Source organism: Pezoporus occidentalis, unplaced genomic scaffold (genome assembly GCF_034315485.1).
Source record: "Pezoporus occidentalis ecotype Australia unplaced genomic scaffold, CSIRO_AGI_Poc_V1 ctg22, whole genome shotgun sequence".
NCBI lineage: Eukaryota > Metazoa > Chordata > Aves > Psittaciformes > Psittacidae > Pezoporus > Pezoporus occidentalis.
In genome coordinates, this window is record NW_026914072.1 from 283,909 (window position 1) to 309,894 (window position 25,986).

The window sequence follows — 25,986 nt, forward strand, 5'->3', positions numbered from 1 at the left end:
TTTTTCTGTTTCTTGACACTGCATAACTTTGATTCTTAAAATGATATTCATGGCTCAGTCAAAAATGCGCACTAAGTCCAAGACTCCCAAACTTACTGTAAGGTGCAGGTCTCCAGGGAGCCTCTCTATGACATAGTATTATTTAGACTGCACGTCTCTTGGCTATGGAAACAAAATGGCAAACTCAATCATTCACTATTTTTTTAGAGAAATCCAGTTTGCTTCAGAAGTTAACTGGATTTCTGTCTCCAACTTATATCCTCAGTTAACAGTTTTGGATATTTTTGGTGAGGAGAGGAAAGAAAGAGGTGAGAAGGAGCTTGCTGCTGAATACCAAGAACAGCTTTCCCCTCAGCTCCTTGAGGAATTACTGTGCTATGGGTTATCCACTTGACCTGTGTGAGAAAGCTATTGCAACACCTGAGATATTACCTTCTTTGCATACTAAAGGAGATCACAACATTTCCCATCCTGTAGTGGTTAAGGTTCTTTCTGACAAAGTCTGCAAGTGTAAGCTTACAGATCATCCACGACACAGCGACACTGTTAAAGGGTTAGTTATGGTGCTGCATGGATAACATCAGTCAAAAAATTCAATTCAATAAATGGTTTTCGCATGCGGTGTTATACTCAAATATATTGGAAACACAAATATGGGGAAAGGTCATAAAAGTATTAAGAAAGAACTGTGAAGCTTCCACTGTTGTTTCTTAGTTTTCATTTTTATTGCTTTAGAAAAAAAAAAGGCAACATATTAAACGAAGCTGCTTCTTCAACCTGAAAACCTCAGCAACAAAAAAGAAACCAACATGCCACCTCTTGCAACTTCAGAAAGCCACCAAAAAAGATTGTACTCAAGACTGATTTATATTTTATAATACATTAAAGTGTGAGTAGCAAACTGGCTCATTACACTATTTATCTACTATAATTTAGCCATGAAAAATAAAAGGAAGGAAGGCCAATTCACTTACAATTCAGTGCTACCAAGCCACAGACAGGTACACTAAACCAGCAGAGGGCAACAGAATTCTAGAATTTTGCAAAATTGGGATGTAATTCTGGATGGAGCTTTATTTAGTATATACATTTTCTGGCAAAAGTGACTTAAACATCTAACTATTCATGATCTTTAATCCCAGATTCCTGAAGATCACATATAATTTACAATAGATTAATTAAAGCCATTCAAAATATCTCAGATTTCTCTAATGACGTACCAATACAGATAGACAGATATAGTACCAAGTTACACATAACGTTAATTACTGCATTGTAACATACTCCTTTCTCAAAAAGATAACAAAAAGATTCATGAAGTTCTGTTATCCACGGAATACAAAACTAAGGAAACTAAAATCATCTGGAATGAGGGATGTTCAGAACCAGCAAAAAACCCCAGCATTTTCATACAAGAACTTCAGACCTTCACAGTTCTAAACAAGGTTAAGTTCCAAGATATGGATATGCTGATTTCTTCTCCTGTCTACAGTACATCATTTTTTTTTAAATCTATTTTCATTGTAGAGATTACCATGACTGTTCATCAAGGTTTCATTAGTTAAGTTACAGATTTCATGGATTCTCAGTTGCAGTGATGAATCCATCTGAAGAGTTTTAAATTGTAACAGAGCTATTTTGAAAATCTTCTAAAATGTCACCATATTCTTTTGGCATCAGGTGGCTCAGCAGTGAGTGTGCATCTGTGTGACTGTACTGGAATAGTGTTATTGGCTCTACCCACAAAAATAATCCTCCAGCAGCAAAGTTGTTACTCAGGTCTGCACTCAGAAACAAATAAACTCTGTAAATCTCACAAGTTTATGGTTTTATTTAGATTCTGATAGTGGTTCTTAGAACTACTGATGTCTTGATACGAAGCCCAGTTAATAATGCATCTAAGTAATCCCCAAAAGGGTAATAATTATTTTCAAGTTTTCATTCTAGTATTTCTTTAATTACTATTTTCCTTTTCCTGTGTCAACTTTCTCTGTCTTCAGTGGCAGAATTCTCTCAGAAGTTCTCTCAAGATACAGCATTCCCTTATTTGAACATCCTCAAATAGTCCTCAAGAACAGGATGAGCATAATAGTCAGAAAGGTAAAAGGGGACAATACAGAATACAAATTGCAAATTAATAAAAAAATAATACCACAGTAGAGATTTGTCTTGGCATGCAAATTACATATACTGCATGGTTCAGAAGGTGAAAGAGAGAGGATGAGCAAAACCAGGAAGAAGAGTATCATGAAGAATTCTGAAACATAATTTCATTAGAAAATATGAATCACCTGAAAGGATTAACATCCAAGCCTACCCCTGTATGTGTATCATGCCCTTTTGCACTTTTCACCAACATTACCCCTCACTTTTTCCTAACAAGTCAGACTGCTGTCTGGAGTTGAAACATTACAATCTCTGCTGATGTAAAGTAGCATTAGGGTTCCAATAGTGAAAGAACAGCCAAATCCAACGATGAAAGCTAATACATGTTATTTTGATACTTATTACTTCATTTGATCTACTGCAGAAAATGCTTTCTCCAGTTCTGTGTGATGTCCTCAAATTCACTGCTGTTTGTTTTAAAATAGTTATGTAAGAACAGGAACCACATAAAGTCTGCCTACGTATATATTCCTTTGTGGTTCAGCTTCTTCCATAGCACCAATATATGACATGGGCATGTTCTTGCTGGTTTTCAAGCAGGCAACTTAACATATTTCTACATTTAAGGGATTACCATTCTGAGAATGGATAAGATTAAGACAGTATCAGAAGTGGCAGAATAGAGATACAAGAAGAAAACTGGTGGAAGCAGACACAACCTCTTGCCAAGAAAATAAAGCAAGTCTTTCAGGATGTGAGTTTCCTAAATTAAAGCTAGCAATTCAAGAGTAGAGAATTTTAAAGCAGAAGCAATTTCATCACAAGCACATCAGAGTAAGACATGATTAGAAGTAAATACAACAACTAGATGTAAGAATGAAAAAAATTCAGTATAGAAAGCTAATGCATTACAGAAAGTCTTCTAGCTTTACAGAAGGCTACTAGTATACTGATGCTTATGAGAGTTACTTGGGCCAATCATAGTTGTCCAAAAAAATACAAGTTAAGAAAACCTGTGTTAAATGTAAAAAAAACCCCACTAATTTTGCTTTTCAAAATTAACTGTATCATCCAATAACGATATACAATCCCCTGGTGTTTACACAAATTCTAAAATAAAGACTAATATATTATTTGTTATAAAGTAACAGAGATAAATGTTATTAGCAAATATTCCACTGTTTTCCACAGTACAGCTGGATCAATATTCCACTTATTTCAGCTGATACTAGCTGCAAAATTTGCCTGATAAAGACAAATGTCAATACCTCTTCACCCATCATCACAGATATCCATATCAGCCATTAGGTAGCTTCTCTGATATAACTGATGGCTGATACAACAGACAGCACATTTCAAATTATGATGCTTCTGTTACATAAGCAACCTTAAATAGCATCTTTCTTGGAAAGACATTTGATGGTAATAGTTAAATATGATAAACAACTCTGAATTTCTCTAGTACTGCCTCTTTAACCTTCAGAGAAAGCCCTTATCCTTCTGGCTGGGAATGCCTCCCACACCTAACAGACTCTGGAGTAAAGTGGTCATTTATTTAGGCATTTCGAGGAGTAAAGTCTTTCTTCCACTGAACGTCTGTTACAACAGTTACTGAAACTTGGTAACTCATTTCAACTAGGAAAGTATACACTCAAATTAATTTCATTTTATTGCTAAGCTCTATAAAGCAGCATATATATATTTCACTGTGGAAAACATTAGAATTCTTTATATTCGTGTCTTGATATGGAATTCTTCCAGTTTACCATTTTACCGTTAACTTGATTTTTTTTCTATTAATTCACAATTTTGTGCTCACCTTGAAGATTATTAAAAAAACTTAAAGCTTAAACAAAAAACACTTTCAATAAACACAGACTAACATCTTTTTCATTATTTGAAAATGAGACTAGGATGAATCCTAAGATGACCTGAATAGATGTTCTGTACTATATTCAGAAGTTTTAAGTAAAATTATTTACCATATTTGGGTAATCTTTAAAAAACACCGAATAAAGCAATTCTTCTATTTTAGGTAACTCTATTTCCTTCTCAATAAAGAAGCTGAAGGTGTACAAATGGACTACAAATGATAAATGAACAGACATGCAGATGAACAGCCAAACAACTGGCATACCTTAAAGGATTCCAGTTAGCACTAGTCTGCAAAATATGTCTCTGATGTTTCACTGCAAGTTCTAGAATAAAATTAGCAGTATCCAATTGAAATTTTATTCAAAGTTTGGTGGCTTACAGCACTGAAATAAAATAATACTAGTAATTAAGAAAAAAATCAATTCTTCCTTCTATCCTTCCAAAGAATTACATAAATTAGTCATAGAAAAATTATAAAGCAGTTTCCAACTGCATTATGCGAAATAACATGTCAGTTTTAATGAACTACATCCAGTCTGTTAAGACAGTTTACTGCATTCGGGTTATTTTTGCTGAAACTAGATCAGCACAATCCAGGTGTACATCAATCCATTAAAAACAAGTGACTCAGAATTTTAAACAAAATACATGTGATTCTGAAAAAGGGTATTGCTCTGGCTACTGCAATTTAAAGACAAGCTCATCTATAAAATATGGAAGCCATTCATTATTTGTACACAGAACAAACTTTACTTTCATAATAGTATATTTTTATTATGTCACTTCCTTTATTTAAACATACATGATCAGAACTGTCACTTCTGAATGCCAGATAACAAAAGTCTGCAAGTGTGTTGCTATCTATTGTGTAATGAGGTAAAGTATTAATTACAACATTTTGAAAAAGATCCCCCGAAAGTGCAGAAGTTGTATTATGATCTGCACATACAGGTTCTACAACAGCTGAGGGATGCAAGAAAGACTGTTTGATCTGACTGCCAAACCTGAAAAGCTGAAAAAGATAGAGAAGTGGACACTCTGACCATGACTTGGCATAGAATAGCAGTGAGGAAAAAGCTTTTGCTTCCTCTGTTTGCTGTTCAGTAGACAGGCTGAAACTGATACCTGCCACTGATCATCACTCTTCCTGCACAGTAGAACTTGAAGAAATGCAGTGCTGTCAGACATCTTGCCACTTCGGCAGAGAGACGTAAGTGAAACAGTATCCAAATCATATGAGTCTGATAAGGCCAATAATACAATTGTCAAACTGTCATCTTTGATGGATTAATAAAATGGAAATATAATCAAAATATGTCCTTTTCAACTTGTTCTTTCTCCCCACATACAGAAAAAGACCTCTTTTCCACAGCATCAGGGCATACCACATTTCTATTTTATACACAGAGAAAATCACTGAATAGGAAATAAGCATGGGTCATTCATACAAAAAAACATGGAAAAATTCTTTTATCTTCATGTATAAAGGCATTTTATTTATATTGTTTCAATTTTAAACAAAATTCCAACCGTATTATTTATGGTAAACTAAAACCTTTTTTTAACCCAGGAGGAAAAGATGTGTTTGTTTTTGTGACATTAACAGTACACACCAAAGTCCACTGTCAGTGATGAGTCACATTTTGCTAACAACTCATGTCTAATATTAAAAATTTTTAAAAAGCATTGTGACTATTTTTTCTAGAAAAATTCAATTATTATTCCAGGCCACAAATATGCAACCAATACTAACTTCCTGTCTATGAATTTAATCCCACCAGCTATGAGAGTGGGATCAACTCCTGCTAATCAAGTTTCACAACAGATCACTCACCAGACTTCAGGAGCTGGAATTCTGAAATTTCAGCAGACATCCCAAGAGCTGGTAGAATGCTGTACACAGGGTAATGCTTTTGTTATTTTAATTAGCTATATGTAGAAATCATCTTTATGCAAGCAAAGACATTAAGACCTGTTAGATCATGCAAGCTTGTTCCTTTCTGTATATTTTTTACTGTTTTCCCAAGAATATTTTAAAATACCTCAAGGCTAGAGCATTGACTACTTCATGGGAAAACCATTCCAGAAACTTACATCACCTCTAGAAGTACGCTTCTCTTAACTACTTGCTTGCTTTCATCTGCTGGACTCCCACTAAAACACATCCTTCTCATTATTTATACACCTTAAACACCTGCTGTCTGCACTATGTGTGGCAACATAGAGGAAAGCTATTTATGAAGAACAGGTAATTGTTTCATTAGTGCTCTGTTTGGTGTTTGGTAAATAAACTGAAACAACATTTACATACACAATAATCCTTTCATAAAGGCTGTTGGTTAAGTTCTTTTTATTATTTCATTTGAAGCAACAGGAATGTCATTAATGATAAAATCTTGTGACATGAAATCCTATCATAATTTCCCATGTAAATGCTATAGCAAACATAGATGGCAAAATACATATTTTACTGATATAACTCTAGATTTTTAGATTCACTACAGGATTTCTCATTGATAACTCAATTCGGAATATCACTTGCACAGTAATACCAATGCAGACACAAATGGAAACCTGCTACCAAGAACACTGTGCAGTTTCAACAGGGCTCTGTGAAGTAATATTTAATATGCTGCTGGCATTAAAGATGGTATTCTGATAACTCAAACATCAACAGAAACAAGTACAGACTGTGAAGCACTTCACAATTTTTTGGAAAGCATAAACACAATCACACTTACAACAAAGATAATACTATTCTGCATACTGAAGCAACAGTACTGGAATACCTGCACTCTGCCTCCAGAAAAGTGAAATGCAGCTTCAAGTGCGCATGCAAACTAATGGTAATTAAAGTAAAATTGACAAGCAACTCGGTGGAAAAGGCATGACATAGTTTGACAGCACACACATAACAGTTTTCCTTAAGGTATTTTAATAAAAAAACAAACAATCCCCCAAATGATCTTAATTTTAGTTTGTACACTCCTCTGGACTTACCAGAGACAGAACAGCAATATGCTGTGTTAAGCAACAAAACTTTAATCATTCCAGCTAAGATCTGGGTAAATGGAAATCCAGTGAAAACAGAACTTACGAACTGTTAACACATTAGAAAAAGCAGGCAGCTCAAGGGAGAAAAGTAAAGCAGCAGGATTTGATATGATTTCTCCCCGAAAGAGGGGAAGAACATTAGTTTGCTGTAACTCCAGAGCAGGAATCTGTCCAAAGGGTTACAGAGATATTATGGGGTGGAAAAACTACACCCATTTTTCTTACTTTAAGAATACTGATACAGACCATTGTTCCTAACACAGGTTCAGGTCAGGTAGAACATACTCTAGTCCAGGATACAATTTTGAAAACCTCTAGAGAGACTGAAAAGTGCTCAAAAAAGTTTCCTTTTCATATACATTCCAAATAGAATCTCAAACTGTTAATTTTAACTAATCGCAGCAAAGTTTGTCAACTGATCTTACGTTCTGAAAAAGATACCAGTTTGTATTTAGTATGAATAGTTTTATACCAAAATAAGTACTTTTGCCAAAGAATTGTATCTAATGGGACATACCAAAGGGGGTCATCACTGAACCTGAGGATTAGATCTGGGAAAAACAAAATTCTTTTTCTATTATGCATGAACAGCTGGCTTTTGCAAGTTAACAGTCAGGTTACTTACATTTTTAATTCAGGTCTGAAAAATAAAATTGCTCATGTTTCTTACATCCGGGGACTCACAGTTCCCAGAGTTTATAGCTTTAGAGTTAAATCAATACTTAAGCAAACTTTACAAAATGTGGAATCTAACAAAACTGCTACAAATAATCTGTACCTCTCAGGGTAAAGAGCTATGTGGACTCTCTTGGCCTTTCTTATTAGGGAAACTAAAAATCAGAAAATGAAACAAAATTAAAGTCAGTCTTTCTTCATAATACAGGATGAATGCAGTAGCAAGAAATAAAATAGCAAAGTGTATTTAAGCATTAGTGCCAGCAACAAATGACAAACAACTCATGATTCTGCTGTTCCTGTTCAAGGACTCAATAGAAGGAAAAGAATGAACTGAGCATGTAATTAAAAATGGGAAAAAATTTATTTGCTTGGACTGAAAAATCTAATCATGCTAGCTAATATGAGAACGAAAATACTCCACAGACTTTCCAGAAAGCAGCCTTGGGGTATTATGTACACCTCTAAAATAAATCCCATTTAAATAAAACTTTTCCATGGTTTTAATGATTACAAGAGAGAAAATATACCAATTTATGCTTTAGATATGTAGTAAATACTGGCTTAATTAGATTTCAAGAAACTTGCTATGCATATAAAACTGCTCTTGCCTTCAGCAGATGTTTCCAGGTTCTATGGCATGTAAAATTCCACATTTTTAATTCTAAAAGTCACATCACAGAATCAATTTCTAATATAAAACAATCAGAAATTGTTCAATTAGAATGGATAGTTTAAATTAAAAAGCACTGATTGATTTCTCAGCTCACTGTTTAGTTTCTATTTGGCTAACATAGGAATATCTCTTCATTTTATCTATGGCTACACATAAATGCCTCATACACCATCTGAAGGATGGAAGGTTATATTTTTCTTCTATCACATGTTGTTAATGTCTAGCTAGACTGTCACAGTAACTGCGATTTTTTAGTATCATGATGTACCAATGACCAATGATTAAACTCTTATTTCCCAAACTAAGTTGTACAACAATATTTACATTTTTAAAAAGTCCATGTTCTGAACTTCTTACTTCCTCAGATACGTACACCCTGAAAAGCAGGACCTAAGCTAACTAGAAGTGGTGAAAACGCTACTGTACTGGCACGCTGAAATAACAACAGCCATACACACAAACGTTCTCCTTTTGAAATAAATGCTTGCAGAATTTGCTTATTTAAATCTACATATTTACCATCCTATTATATCTTATCACTATCAAACATTATGCAAAAAACCCCCAACACCAAACCAAAACAAAAAACAAGCGTAAGAAATGGAAAACAAATACACAATTAAAATATGCCATTCATAATATTCTCCAAAGTTAACAACTCCACAGACTGAAAACTTTAGAAAACTTTACATGCCAAATAAAACAAAAAATTAGTCCAACAAACAGCTTTTACACAATAACATCAGAAATTATTATTTTCAATTATTTTAATGGCTAATTATAATTCAGTAATTCTCTAACCCATCCTACAATCCTGCACTCAGTTCTGGGTAAACTTATCATAATCATCATCACCCTACACCAGTAAGTGTAATTCTGAAGAAATGTTCATACCAGCCTATTAGAATCAATTTTAGAATGAACCCTCTTACCCTGCCATGTATCTCTTGCTGTCACTTTCTCATTTTAACAATGTATGCAATGTAAAACAATACAAAATTGGAGTGGTTTTCAGTAAAAGCTTACCCTGTAAAAAGCAGTTGTCAGGGGTAGCAATGCTGCAGCAATGTTATATTCTTCTGAAGATGAACAATCCTTCAAGAAAAACATACAAAGAAAATAAGCAAAACTATTTTCAATGTTATCCATTATAATTTTATTTCTGATTTATGATTTATTTCTGAATGTGAAATAATCACTGAAATACGATTTATTTCTGATGCCCTCCCTTCACACATTGTAACTTTAATTTCATGTATGAATAATATGAATAGCATATTTATATATGTGTGTACATATACATATATTTTCTTGATTTCTGCTAGACAGGTATTGCTACGATTCTTCCCATTTAAGGAATTTATTAGCACCTTTCTAACTCACATGTTTGAAATATAACTTCACCAACAGTTTACAAAGAGAAAGGAAAGTATTGCTCATTTAGGAAACAATAAAAAGGTAGCTTGCTTCCACTTGGGTCAACAGCAAATCTGACTAAAATGGAGCTGATGTGATGACCAAAGAATGTACTTTCAAAGAGTTTACACAAAGAAATAGACATTTATTTAATACGAAATGATCACCTCCACAACCTCTACAAACGTTTGGCACAAGGTTAACTTTAAAAAATGAAAACCCATCCTCCTCACAGTCTCAGAATGCCTCATTGAACAGTCAAGTGTGTCATTCGTGACTCTCTAGGCTTAAAAGGGTATGCCAAAGTAAATCAACTAGAAATTGCACTGATGAAAATAGTGATTTTATTACGGAAGTCTTTTAAAAGAAACCAGAATTGGAATGTAACTTAATATTTAAAAAACAAACTACTTGAATTTTTAAGACTAAAAAAAAAAAAAAAAACCAACCAAAAATACTCAAGAGTTAAAAGATACTTTCTTTTCTTTTTAAAGTGACTAGATTTTTTTTCCATTAGCTCTTTTTGTTAACACTGAAGAACAAAATGGACATAGTTCTGCTAGACAAATGTATCACCATTGTGATACATTTCCACTTGAACAATTCATTTCTAACATTCATTCTTACAATGGGTACCCTCCAACTGAAACCACACTCCTATTAGCTACCTATAACATCTGACCAAATTCCAAAATTGAAATAACTCAAGCGTTCCTCTGCCAGACTTTTCATTCATGCCTTCATCTCGTATCAGAGTTCTCTAAAACCCAACTAACAAAAAGTTGGCATTAGCCAACTGTGATAGCAGAGTTATTAAATCTGCATTACAGGAACAATCATGTTAAGGATCATTAGGATGTTCTTTGTATTCATCTCTCTTTTCTTAAATCACTGCTGAGTGAGGTTTAAAAAAATAGACAAAAAAAAAAAAAAAGAATCACAAGCCTATTTTGCTTCTCATTAGTCTAAAAACCCATTTAATCCTTTCTGAACATCATCTTTGATTACTTCAATCAAGCTCATCTAAACAGAAAAAACAACGTCCATATAATGTTAAATACGGTAGCATTTAGAAAACTACTTACAGGTGTATTCTGAAAAGGTGTACAAATTCATAGATGAGAAACTTTACTTCTGCACAGTTACTCCAGATTTTAATGTGTGTAGTTCTGCATAAATTCATGTATGCTAACTATGCATGGGAAACAAAAATTGCGCAAGTGCCCACACTTCCTAACACATTCCAATCTGGTAGAGGAAAGCAGTAAGTAAAGAGGACACTGAGAAACTCAATATATATTCTAATGATGCTTTTTAGTATTGTGACATATATACAAAAACCCCAAATTAGTTTGTAAAATGTTAACACAATAACATTAAAGGACACAGACTCATCTTCTTTTAATTTTAAATTTCTGCATTATTTCCTATTGTTATCCATCCCTTAACCCCCAACCACAATTTAGCACATGTATTTGGAGTTTAATATAAAGATATGGGAAATAGTATTTTTTTACTTAATCAGAAAACTTCCCATTTAAAACAACCTTTAGGAATGCTCAACAGTGTTCAGAAAAATACATATATTATTTCAGCAGGTGCTTATTTATAACCAGGTATAAAAGGATCCAACCTTATTGTTTCAAGTTATTCTACTTAATCCCTTAGCTCAAATTACTTATAAGAGCTTTGGCTTTTACCCAAAATATACACAAAAATATCTTTATAAAAACTGAGCAATGTATCTTCACCTAGAGAGTATTCAATATTCCAAGAGCTAACATATGTCTCAGAGATATATATCATCACCACATAAACAACACAGTAGATTATTTTTCCATTCCTTCTTACAAGTATGAAATTCTCCACATATTCTATGTCAGCAGTACCCCCTGGATTTGTAGTATGGAATTATTATCTCTCTATATATTTTCTCCTCCAGCATATGACAAGAAATGTAAAATGATCTCAGCTAGGAATAAAGCATAATGCTGCTATTTTAAGAATAGTGAAATTAATTAACTGTTCATCTGCTTTGAAGATGCAAGACAATGCCATAGTTAACAGAGACGCAGCACTGAAATCTTGGTTTCTCAATCATACAGGCAAACCAAAGTACTAGAAATGTCATATATTTACAGTATGCAATTGATTCAGACTCCTGAAACAAAGTAATTCATCTGCCTTATATGTAATAATGTCTTATTATGAAAAATACCTCTTACTACTGCTACAGAAGTAGACAAATCGAATACCATAAAATAATTGAAGCTGTTCCCCCTCATCTGCACGAAATTAAGCTAAACCACATCTGTGGAACAAAAATTATCAGCAAATCAATTTCCAATAATAAAACCCAATATCCTAGACAGCGAAATGTAGACTTCCACCATGCCACATGCAGAGTACTACTTTGAATCCATGTGTAATTGAATGAAGACCTGGGACATTATTCTGGTCATACTGACTATATATTCAGAATGGTGCTGAACTCTGTAGCAGATTGGGAGTGTTTCAGGAATTCCTGTACATTTAAAATAGTTTCATTATAGTGAATTGACATGTGAATAATAAAACAAGACTGTTTTTCCTTACTTTATTTACTTTGATAAGACGTGATTTATGTTCCTCTCAGTTTAAATATGCAACAAAATGTTGGTGGTTAGATATTGTCATTACACTGCAGAACTGACAGCTAGGAAGTTTTGACTGCCTGGATGGATGCATGGGACTGCCAATATCTGGTTTTTGGAATCTGGTGGTTGGATTAGGCTTCTGGTACTGGAGAGGAGAGGCAACCCTTCTCCTCATTCTTGACTTCAGAACAAGTACTGACCTGAACTTCTGTTTGGAAAACAAGGTATTGTATGTCATCATTAAGTTGAGATGTCCTCCAAAATCTGATCCTAGTGATGAACAGCTAAGAAGAACCACCTCAGGTAAAGGTTTCTCCTTGATCTGCTACTGAAAGTGCAGGCCCAGATTCAATAAAGCCCTTAAGAACCCTTTAACATCCCACTGACTACAAGAGCAAGTCAAAGTCAATGAAGCACAGTGACAGCCAAGCATAAGCTTATGCATTTTCCTGAACAGGCTGCAGTAAATAACAACTGATACTGAGGGATTTCTACTTTCACTTAGTCACATGATAAAGATCTAGGAGATAAATATCTGATAATATTTGGAGTGCAATTTCCTTTTTAAATCCATCTTAATAGTCTCACTCGTCAATTGCTAGCTGATACAGTGATGTTTCTTGTGTTAAACCACATTCTGCTTTGGGCAGTAAGCTTTTCAATTGGACACCACATTTTAAATAATCTAAAGAAATCTGAGTATGCTGAAAACTTGGGACCCAATTTTGCTTTACATTCAGCAGCACTATAAATGACTGGAATTTCCTGCAGGCCTGACGATCACATGAAATTAATGTAGCATGCAGTGAATGCCTTCAAACTTTCCAAACTGAAAAGCTAAACATGACAGTTCTTTATCCATAACTTTTTTTGGCAGTATAGTCTGCTGCATCTATGCTTTATTAAAAATACTGCTAAAGTAACTCTCAGTATTGCACTGTGCCTCCTGAGAAGTACTGAATATTGTCAATTTTCATGAAGGTCAAAAGCCTTCATCACCATGCAGGACTAAGCTCATAATGAATCAAGAAAAAAAATGCCAGAAACTTGAGGGTCGTGTGTGCTTTTAAAGTACTGTTAAGTCAGCATGTATAAGGTAACTATAACCAAGTGCAGCACACTGGCTACAAATTACAGGTGAAATATTGGTTCCAAAATCAACAGATGATTTCGGTAGTGTGAGGATTTAGCAGTCCAGTTTAGAAAACATGTTAAAAGGAACAGGGATTCACCATGTAGACCTGCAATGTAATTCAAAATTAGAATTGAATATTAATGAGCAAATTTTAGAGAAAATAATTCATTTTCATTAGACAAACTGAATAAAGTTTATGCATCCATACATGAATACAATATTAATGCAATTGAACTATTGAAAATGGAAGTTTTTATCAAAGAAAGCCTATTCTATGTTAATTAATGTTACAACCAATGTCCTTTACATTCACTTAGACTTAAAAATCCAACTAAATAAACTGTCAATTTTGCAATGTACTGACTGTATCTAATATAATTATAAACTGCCTTAAAACAAAGGTCCTATTTTGAATTTCCAATGTAAATTTTACAAATATAGCAGCCTCATAGCAGCCTTCCAGTGTCTGAAGGGGACCTATAGGGATGCTGGGGAGGGACTCTTCATTAGGGATTGCAGTGATAGGACAAGGGGTAACAGGTTAAAACTTAAACAGGGGAAGTTTAGATTGGATATAAGGAGGAAATTCTTCCCTGTTAGGGTGGTGAGGCACTGGAATGGGTTGCCCAGGGAGGTTGTGAATGCTCCATCCCTGGCAGTGCTCAAGACCAGGTTGGACGAGGCCTTGGGTGAGATGGTTTAGTGTGAGGTGTCCCTGCCCATGGCAGGGGGATTGGAACTTGATGATCTTAAGGTCCTTTCCAACCCTAACTATTCTATGATTCTATGATTTAAACTACAAGTTTTAATTCCACAGATAAAGCCATCATCTGGAGCAACAGTCAAAATGACATATTTAGCTAATTAGTTGCATTACTTATTACTAGCAGTGGATAATTAGTTTCAAAACATAGTATGAAATCTTATTGAAAGATCATAAGCAAATTTTTTTCAGTGAAAATTAATATATAGTTACTTTTGTTCTAACATTCCTACACAGTTTTGCCTAGTGAAACTAACATCACTGCTACCTGCTGCTCTGCTTTATAATGGGATCAAAGTTTTCTCGTTTTGTCACCAAAGTCCAAATCAAACCTTAATGAAATAGCTACAATTCTGTTAAATGCAACTCTTCCAGGACTTGAGAAACAGAATGGAAGACAGACATACCTAGGAGGCCCATAGAGCTGACTACCTGTGAACTTAGCTATCAGCAGAACTACAAGAACACACTCAAAAGTCAGAAGATATTGCCTTCCGTAATTCTCATTATTTTCACAACTTCTCATTTTGGTAAGGATATATACAGTCTTTCAAAATTATTAACTCACAAAACCACCTCTTCACTCATAAATTACCCTAGCACATTTTAAGTGTTACTCATTAACACAAGCTTTTAGTTTTTGCTCACTGTTGCAATGATTCTCAGGTAATAAAAACGAAACTGTACACTCGTATTGCCTATTGGTTTAAAAGTGAACAGAACCACCCCTGGACTTTTGAGCAACTTCTCAGATTGTTACCTGGTTCCTATCTGACAGCAATCATTCAACACGAAATCTATATTACATAGACTTCACTTGTCCTCTAAATTATGCCAGATGTTAACACTTTCTTCATCCTCTATGACCATTATGTTCATTACCAGTGCCAATGCAAAAGCCAAAAGAACTGCACCAAACCCAGAAGAATCCTCACCTATTTGTTCTGACCTTGTATTCTTTCTGTCTGACTAGAAGCCATCATAACGCTGATTTGGCTAAGGAGCCTATTATGTCACCAATAGGACACAAGATGTTATGGGCCTGCCATTCCAGGTTGCAGGAGATTCAGAAGGATTTTACTTCCTGAAGAGCTTCGTATTTGTTTTTACCTGACCCTGAATCTTGTATGTCTGCCTATCTTGGAAACATAGTGGCATAAGGAACAGAATTAAATTGATACAATTTAGATGGAATTACGCAAACACATAAAGTTCATTGATTTTTAAGTTTTCTTTTGCTTTACTCCACAAGTTCGCAAATTAATGAATGCAGCACATTCTCTCTATGCAGATCCATTGTATTTCTGATCCTACAGCAAGCCAAACCAGCAAACAGCATTTTACCCAAAGAAGAGCTGTTGAGTCCGTCCACCCCTCTCACCACCTCAACCCCTCCCTCCTGCCCACCCCCCACCTTGTTTCTCAATAAATACATTTCCGTCTTGGGTTGAAATTAGTCATTTCCTCCTTCTTGTAACAAATTATGTTTAAGAAATCAGGAACCTCAATCTTTATGTGCATAAATTACACATTCTTCACTGTATTTTTACTGTACCCCAAAAGCATAAAAACATTTAACTTTTTTGCAAGATAATGATGAACTCAAGAATGCCATCCCTTGCGTCTAAACACATCTGAGTTTCTTTAACAGAAATGCCATGCATGTTTCTGAATACTGTCATGAGGCCCATGGCAATAAAGTTCAACATACTCAGGCTGTAATCTTCTCCCAAGGAAATGGTTGGGATGCCAAGATGCCTTTTGACTTTTATTTCACAGCAGGGCTTCATTCACAGTGACTCTGTCCAAACCTTAAACTACACCAGCTGTGATACAAGGTCCTGCACAGTAATTTGTAAAAAGTATTTGACAAACAACATTCAAATGATAGACTACACTGCAGTGCATGAGAATACAATGATCAATATCCAGTAACAGCTCAGTTGGAAAGGAGCAATTAATTCATAATATCTATAAAAACAGCAATGTACTCCTCAAGCCCTGGTAGACCAAAGCACTTTGCAGTGATTGTGAAACATAGACGGGATACTTCATAAACCACTTTATGGACAGTTTGGCTAATAGAGTTAGGGAACAACAAAAAAAATGCTTAAAATATTAGAAGAACTATTAAAATAGATGCAGTATTCCAGTATAGTCCAGTTATCTACTAGTGAATCAGTTCACAAGTGCACAGTACACGTTCTTATGCATGTTAGCGTTCATTCAGTGCACAGTAGCATCTCTTCTAAATTATAAGCAAAGTCACAAACTTCCAAACACATAAGAATACGTTCATCTTGCTTACTTTAATTTTATTGTTCTCTAATGCAACTTTCTAATTTTATATACTTTCAACAGAAATGCATCACATCATTGGTGCAATTCTATACAATTTTTACAACTTAATAAGAATTAACACCTTTTTTTTAAAAAAAAAATACCAGGTTTCTACATGTACAGGAAGTGATTCACTGAAAAAAATCAGGTTTTTACTTCAGAAAAAAATAAAGTTTGGCTAGAAGTGGAATTTTACACCTGTCTTCTAAAATGCAGAGTCTACATTCAGCTCAAATCAATTACCTAAAGATTCTGGGTCTAGTTCACTATGGAGAAATTGAACATACAATGGCTGATGAAATGTAACTTGGAAATAGGCCTCACTGAAAATTTTCCATTTTATATCATGCAATTACAAAATAATTTTTATTTATGCTAAAAACCACCCTGACATTACCTTAGAGAAGAGAACTTCTAAGCCCCAAAACTTTCCCCTTGGTAGACTTAGTCTCTTGGTAGACTTTCTTTCTTGGTAGACTAGTTATAGGTACCTCGTCAATTATAACTGATTTGCTGAGGAAACAAGTAAAACCTTGGGCAACACCTCAAAGAAGACAAGGAACAGGTTCAAGGGATCTATAGGTGGACTGTAGGGAGCAAATCCTTATAGAAAGCATTTCCAGATACATGAAGAACAAGAAAGTGGTTGAGAACAGAAAGCATAGGCTGACCAAGAGAAACCTCTATGATGAAACAACCTCTGTGGCTGAGGAAAGAGCAGCACAGTCTTTAACAGGGCTTTTGACACTGGCTCCTTTGGTATCCTAGTAGGCAAGCTGGAGAGATACAGTCTATATGAAAGAATGGAAAACTGATTGCACTGTCTGCAAAAACAGCAAAAAACAGCAGTTAATGGTTCTGAGTTTAATAGGCAATATTTTCATTAATGACCTGGTAAATGGCATGAAATGCACCTTCATCATTTGAGGAAGTGGTATATACACTGGGTAACAGGACTGCTACTAACTGGCATCACAGCCTGTCAGAAAAAGACTAACAAGAACTTCCTGAACTTCAATAAAGACAAATGCAAAGTTCTGCACAGGAGAGAGGGTAACGGCATGCAAAAACATAAGCTACATATGAACAGCAACCGGAACCATGTGCTGTGCGATACATGTCAAACCAAGACTGTGCCTTAAAATTCAGAAAAAGGTACAAAATTAATGACCCTACTTTGTTGCCATTTGCAGATATGAGCAAACTCTGTACAGTATAGACAGCTCTAAAGAATCGCTAAAACGGGTAACACTGCAGTTGAATTTAATGGGCACCTAAAATGAGAAGAAATAGAAATATTTTGAAGTACCTTGACATCAGGGGAAAAAAAAAAAGCACTGTAAGACTAGTAACTGGCAGTAGAATTGAACAGATTTAGAATAGTGATATTCAGTTTCTCAAAGAAATATATGAGGTAAAGAGTAAATAATTGGAAACAATGTGTAAGGCTGATGAGAGATAGGAGGGGGAAGAATATCTTGTACCAAAGTCAAAAATGTTTAACACATTAGTCTCACCAAGAGATATATATACCATAGCGGGGCAAAAGAATAAAATAATCAGAGAGTTTAAAGATCTCATCCAAGAGATGGAAACTATCAGAAGTGCAGAACAGAAAAACGCCCAGATTAAGTATATAAAGGGAAAACACTGTGCTTAACCAGCAAAGACAAAAATTATTGGAGAGAAAGCTGATAACAAATATTCTTTTTTTTCCTTTTAAAAATATAGATATAGAAATACCAGATGCATCCACAGGGCTCTGGCAGGTGCCCCTGGGAACTGAAGTACATGTTTGTGTGCATGTAACACTGCCTCTGGGAGATGCATTTTTCACAAACTGCCAGAAGTAGAGTTTCTTTTCAATATGTATTTGACATCTTGTTGCCTGAGACCTTCAGTTTTTCTACGCCAACCTTGATATACTGAGAAGCATTGCTACAGTTTTGGCAAAGGCACCAGCTAGTCTGCATACAGCTGCACCAAAGGACAAGAAAAACGACAATGACCAGCTGCTTCTGGAATAAGTGTTCTTGGATCGGCTTTGTTGGTGCAACTCCATTTCTGGATTAATTAAACAAGTGTCAGCTGCTGGAAGAGGATATTTCTGGGATGACCTGCAATGGCTGCAGAATTTCAAGGATGACAAAGGGGGGTGGGGGGGTGTGTTTGTGGTTTTTTGAGGTAATTCTGCTTATCATAAGGTTGTGAATCTTTAATTCAGCCAGTAAGGGCTTTTCCATGCTTAGGCAGAAATGACACATTGTATAGTTGTGCTGGTGAACCTAATGGAACCTAAAATCCCTTGTTGCCAACCTTGCTGCCAGACCTCTCAGTTCTTTAATAGACTGGAATGTAAATTTACTGTTATGTTTCAAAGAGTAGCTGCAGTTTTAACAACTTTAACACAAGCTGTTGTACAATTGCTTAATCCAAAAATCAACCTTGTAAGTACATCAGAGTAGGCTCATTCCACATCGTGAAAAATAATGCTACTAAAGCCATTATCAGAAATACCTGATTTTTCTGCAGAAAAAACTCCCAGCAAATTTAAGGCTCTATAACTCCAGCTCATAAAGTCTTTTAAAGGATAAATGGTTCATAGAAGAGAATACCTAAGGCAAATTTGGAAAAAACTGAAGGAGCTATGTTCTGTGTGATTAGGCAGCATGCTGCAGAGCAGTGTCCACCTTGATTAACACATTAAATCTGTGCAATCAAGGAAGAATGTTGTTCCAAAGCCTGGAAAGCCCAAGAGTTTCAGAGATTTAAAAAGCTGCCTGATTTAGTGAAGCTCTCCCTTCAAGATCTCATTCATCAGTGAAATACATACGTTCTGAAACAAATACTTAAACTGTGGATAAGAATACATACAAAAATAGATTATTTTTATTTAACTTAATGTGAAGTATTTTAAGTGTTCGGATTGTACTTTTTAATGCATAGGCAGCAGCTTCTTTCATAGGGATACAGATTTTATTTGAAGTCTTAATGTTTTTTGTGGTTCAATGATACAAGTATGATAAATGCATGTGAGATGTGGAACTTTCTCACGAAACTTTCACAAAAAATTTGTTCCTTTAATGTTTATAATAAAGTGGGTGTTTTCTAAGAATACAAACTAAAACAAGTGTGAAACATTTTTTGGTAAAAGATAAATAAAGACAATGGAAGAAACTATAAAACAATTCTGGACTGGTAGTTGTGACACTATTCTCTGGATCTTTCAGTTTTAAAACTTCTTGAATTGATACTTTTCTCTGGGATTTTCACATGCTCTAGGAAATATGAAGGTTAGAATTCCCTGAAGTAACTCCTCCTACTTTGGTTACAGAAGTGAAAAAGTAAGATCCCAAAGCATACTGGTTTGTCATCTAGCTGAAGGGGCATGTTTGAAAGTCCTTGAAACAAATTCCTCTCCTTTGTAAAAACAGTTCTGCAGGGCAAACACTACTAGAAGAAAGAAAAATCCTTGAGTTTGCTGTGTGGACCAAAGAAGCAGAAGTGTAGTAGGGAACTGTGGCATAGCGCTGCCTTTTAGCAAAACTGCTCCTTTGATACAAATTGTAAGAAAGCTTAGTATCGTTCTTTCCTATTCCATAGCCTTCTAAATCATTGCTAGCAGCAACATACAGCAAACTAGCCACAGAGAAATCCTTCTTTGCCAGTTAATCCATTTTAAAACCCTGACAGATCATCTCCTCAGTTATCTGATATTTCTTCCTGAGGATTTTATTTCAAACACCTTTCTGGTTTATTATTTTTGTAATTTTCTTGAAATTATAGGGAAAAATGAAAAAAGGGGTGTTCTGCTAAGGAAGTAAGTGGCAGATGAAGACTCATAAAAGGAAACCTGGGATACAGTGAGATATTAGTGGAATATTAAATCCCAACTACACTCATGCTGTTTGAAATTCATTCCACACAATTAATATTTGGATCTTCCAGGATAAGCCAGACTGCAATGGCTGAAAAAAAAGTGTGGATACTGAAAAGTGAGAAGTTTAAGCCTTAGCACTGGCTTTAGTGTCCTAAAAAGATCAATATTCCAATTCTAGAGAATGCAATGGCAAATTACTAAAACCATGCTGGACAGGATGGCATTATTTAGTGTGTGTACTGAACGAAACACACTGTATCAACATGAACTGCCAGTTATGTGCAATAAACATAAATGTGATGACTCAAAATAAACATATTTCTAATCTTTGTCTCCTCCTGGCAAGAAATATGAGCATATATCATGATACATTTTACTACCTTCTCAGTCCTTTTATCTTACCTGCAACTGTAAGTAGCAAAGAAATCTTGAGGCTTTGAGGAAGACTTTCAATGTCGGAGTTGACATGAATCCCACTGTCCCAATTGCCTTCTCGTTCAGTACCATGCTAATGTCCCATGAATACATTCTGTCCAAGCTCCTTAAGCTGCTGAAATTTTGGAGCTTGCTCTTTGTTGCTTTTAGACTGTAGCTTTTGATTCAGTACTGTCAGACATCCCACTAGGTGATCTTACTCAGCAATTTAATAAGCTGAACAGTGAACTCGCTGCATTTTCAATGAGGTGCAGAAAACAGTCTATCTTGCCAGGTAATGTACTCCAAATACACAATGGTATGAATAGAAATTATCTCAATGCACCAATAATAACAGCCGCCTCTACCTCAGCAAAGCTCCTCTGTCACAACACACGAACGTTACACAAATGATGTATGTCAAAATGCCAAAAAAATTATCATTTTACATTCACAGTTCAATCTGCACGTAGTCTTACCTATTCTATTTTATTATACCAATGAATTAGTAAATTAAATTCATAAATACTCACATTAGTCTGACTCTTCTCAAAACAACCTCTCTTCTCTTCTGATGCCCTTGGCTACCACTGAAGTTTAAACCAGATTAAAATACTTTCATTTAGCTCAACAGCTAGAATAACTGTATGGTACTAATCTGCTAATATCGTATTTTTATGACAATAAAAGGAAAATTAAGCGTTTTTCTCTTACAGTAGCTGATTCTAAACATCTGTGTTTATTTTTGAAATAAAACAAGTAAAAAGCTGACTGATAAACACCAGAATTTTACATTAAAGGAAAAACACCTTGCGAGATTTACTGTATTAAAGGTATGCATCCAACAGTTAGATACAGCTGCTGTCTCAAGAAGTATGTTAAACTTGATAAATTTTTACAAATTATAAGAATGCAATGATAAAATGTCCTAGTTTTTGTGATAATCTACCAACTACCTGGAATGCAACTACAAAAATACTTTCCCAAGTTTTGAAAGAATTCACTATTGCCTTCAAAATACATGATTTTTTTCTGACTTTAAATATGACAGCTAAGTGTCAGCCAAAATTCAACATTGCCGTAACAATAACATGGAAGTGCTGCACATCTGATTTTGATGAAAATCTCTAGAAAACCCCTTGCCATTAAATGTTGGACCCAAATCCTTTATCTTCATCCGGAATGAGTTAAATACAGAGATATATTATGTGTTACATTTTTATTTTCTTTGTTTTTAATAATGGCACCACTGCAGCCAGTACACAACAAAATAAGGACTGCCCTATCTCATAGAATCATACAATAGTTAGGGCTAGAAAGGACCTTAAGATCATCAAGTGGGACACCTCACACTAAACCATGTCACCCAACGCTCTGTCCTACCTGGCCTTGAACATTGCCAGGGATGGAGCATTCACAGTTCCCTTGGGCAACCCATTCCAGTGCCTCACCACCCTTACAGTAAAGAACGTCTTCCTTATAGCCAATCTAAACATCCCCGTTTAAGTTTTAACCCCTTACCCCTTGTCCTATCACTACAGTCTCTAATGAAGAGTCCCTCCACAGCATCCTTACAGGCCCCCTTCAGATACTGGAAGGCTGCTATGAGGTCTCCACGCAGCCTTCTCTTCTCCAGGCTGAACAGCCCCAACTTTCTCAGCCTGTCTTCATACGGGAGGTATCTCATCTTACAACAGTAATGAACTTACCAAGATTGACATGTGAATGGAAGCTTTGTATACCTAAAATAATATGCTCACCTCATCAGAACACACAGGGTTAAAAAATCCAAATTTAAAGACAAGAGTGTTCAGAAAAGCGTATTATCTGCCAACTTCACCTAGTGTACCAAATTATAGAAGCAAGAAAAACTAAATCTAGGCAATGCTGGTAATCATTAGATGATCATAGCAGTCTGCAGCCCTGCAACATGTCCTGGAGTACGCAGAAGTCCCATAACCCAATAGTGTTTCAAATCAAGACATCAAGAAATTTCAAATTAAAGAAACATTTCTTAGTTGAATTGTAAAGTTTCAGAACATCAGGTTTCCAGATAGATCACTTACTGACAGGATTTCCTAAACATACTCAAAAGATTCAACTATTTTGTAATAATGATTAGTAAAGTTTTCTGTTGTGGTGAGGGGGAGAGGGAAGTTGGAGAAATGGAGTCATGATAGAATAAATGCAAGAGATACAGTATTTGCTAAAAAATGACTAGGAAAGGGTAACTACCAAACAGAGAGAAAAGAATAAAGAAAAGAATGAAAAGGAGACCAAGAAAGCACGGAAAACATTGCTTTAGCTGCTTCCAAAGGGGTATCGGTCCTGAACTGAAAGCTGCATACTGGCTATGAAAAGAAATATATCAACATTTTTTGTTAATAATATGGATTTTAAATCCTGCTAGCCACTACAGTTCTTGCACAGACTGCTAACCAAAATTCACTTCTGAGTAAGTATTTCAAGTTTATTTCTAAAAAAGTTACACCTTCATACAAAACTGTGATAGAAACAAGCTTTACAGTGGTATGGTACAAGCTAAAGATTTCTGCACTAGCTAATACAGTCATTGTCAAATGTCGGTTTTAGTCTTTTCAGAATTTTTTGAAAGTATTTCTTCAAGAAAACTTTTACTGGAGAATTTTGAAAGTAATTAGGTTATGACTTCAAACGACTCCACTGAAAATTAATTAGATCATTATTTCTTTGTTACTAGACTGTTGCCTGAGTAGCCAATGTTTCTTATCACTAACATGGACATTACAGGCTTCAACAGAATTTCAACTCCACCAAGGACCTTTAAGATCAGCTTCTTTTTAGTGATCAGAGAACTGTGCTACACCTTGTTCATTTTATTTTAAGTACATAATTATGTTTCAAATTTTGAAAATTAAACAGGAAAACTTGTAAGGGATGTAAATTTTTCGTTAAGATGGAAAATATGGAACATAGTCCCTTGACAAACTGGTAACATATGATATACCCTTTAATAGTACCTCTCTCTCTTAGCAAGCATCTTTGTTTCTCTTCATGCTCCCAAGAGTGTGTACTATCAATAACTGAAACAAAAAAATTCAAACTGTCATGCAAACAATGCACAACAAGAAAATATGTTGACTTTGGTAAATTTATTAAATATTACAGGGTTCAAGCTGACGTCAAAAAAAAGTTATCCCCCCCCCAAATCCTAATCCCTTTCTCCAAAAAAGTATTTATGGTGATCAATAAAATAAATGGAGACAACATGTAATCTCAAAAATGTTTGTGGAATACTCAGAAAATTTCTGGCTGCAGAAACAATCTTTAGCATGCTCTTGCGAAAAAATGTATCCAAGAATCAGCAGCTCTCCCCACAGTTTTGATTACTCCTCGGTGATTTCAGAGGAGATGAATTTAAGTAGGCTATGGAAGAAAGTGAACATCCATATGAAAGAGAGAATCGGAGTGCTCATATATTTTAGTATATTCTGTTCTTTAAGTACAGAATGCTTCCAGATTTGAAGCCAGGAAGAATACCACCAATGGCACTCTGAGTAAACTGCAGATAGGATCATTCAGCTTTCAATTTCATGAAATTAGAAATTAGACAAGATTAACAGAAGTCAAATCTTTGTTATATGGTACATATACTAAATCATGTTAAAACAGTTCTTTGAAATGAGCTTGTGTAAAATGTATATGGCAGTCTGAGTGCCTCTGTTAAAGTTCAGTTAAAATATCAATGATCAAAGAAGTGATTCCTGTAACACCTCTCAGCACCCTGGTTTGGATTCTCTCTGTAGTTATGGTTTTCATGTTTTGATCCATGCAACACTGATGGTCTAATGACTGCCTGAGAGGCTGCGAAAGACTGAAAAAACCCAAGCCTACCATCAACTAAGTTTTCTCCACAGAACATGTTTTACACAGTAACTAGCTCTGTAAGGGTGGAAGCTACATGGATAGAGATTTGGGAAGGTAACAGCCATCAATCATAATCAAGTTAGGATCAAAGTCTATGACTTCTACATGTGCGATTCAGAGGCTGAGTAACAAATTGTGTTAACATAACTGTAGTTGTGGCCTGTGGCTTCTAAACAGAACCACATATGGTTAGTATTTCAGCTATTCCAAATGACAAAGGCAAGGATCCAAAGCAGTCCATTAAAATAAGCATATTCCTTATTTTTTCTTTTTTTACAAAAGTGATTATACCTTTTAACTTCATAAATATAACAGGCTAAATTCCAATGAAATCAATAGTCTAGAATCTTGATTTGGTCTGAAACAATAAATTAAGGGCTGTTTTGTCCACTGCCTTTGCCTGCATTAACATTTTTTCCTCCTCTTACAAAGAAAAAATGTTCAAAAGAACAACTCGTTTTGCCTGTTCTAATACCAAAAAAAAAAAAAAATCATTCAGTAAAGACTTTAATTAGTTTAAGGCTGTGAACCCCAGCTTCTCCTGGCACACTGGTCAGACAACGGATCCAGAAACATGTTGTGGATAGCATGATATTTTGTGCCGTCCATGAAATCTACACTGCACTAATGTTAATGTTCTTGCACAAGTGGAATACATGATATTTATAGAAGCAGATTTTGTGAGAATTGAAAGGATAGGAAAATATATAAAATATTAGCAATTACATTAAGGCATTAAAAGTGAAGAAAAACAACTTTTTGAGAATTAAAATCATCAGTACAGTTGAAGGAATGTATAATATGTAAAATCCAGATGCCTATGGTTCAGAGGTAGACAGAGTATTGTAATGCAGACAAGGAAAGAGATGAAGTTTCTAAAGAAGTGCTGAAAATCACAGAATCCTCTTAATCCAGGCTGATTTTAAGAGTATTATTACTACAGTTAGAGATGATCTCAAGATACTGCATTCCATACACCCAGAAGGGATAGAGAATATTACATGCCAACTGTATGCAACTTATACAGGTGTAAGAAAAGATATGTATTCTCTGAAGTGACGCTTAATCTATTAAGATTGAAAACAAAGGTTTTATAAGATGCTCAACTGA

At 35.0% G+C, this 25,986-nt stretch overlaps 1 protein-coding gene and 1 long non-coding RNA gene across 9 annotated transcripts in view; both read right to left on the bottom strand.

The window, feature by feature from the left end:
- Nucleotides 1-25,986, bottom strand: part of SBF2 (SET binding factor 2) — a 260,675-nt gene that overhangs the window by 60,679 nt on the left and 174,010 nt on the right. For all 8 annotated transcript variants that reach the window (XM_062620140.1, XM_062620136.1, XM_062620144.1 and 5 more), the window contains one exon: nucleotides 9,413-9,481. In XM_062620140.1, coding sequence (XP_062476124.1) covers nucleotides 9,413-9,481 — 69 coding nt within the window. The remainder of the gene's footprint in view (nucleotides 1-9,412; nucleotides 9,482-25,986) is intronic.
- On the bottom strand, nucleotides 17,410-22,291 carry LOC134164424 (uncharacterized). The gene is made up of 3 exons (XR_009965132.1): nucleotides 21,751-22,291; nucleotides 20,959-21,679; nucleotides 17,410-18,802 (listed from the first exon to the last, which is right to left on the bottom strand). It is a non-coding gene; the product is annotated as an uncharacterized LOC134164424 (long non-coding RNA).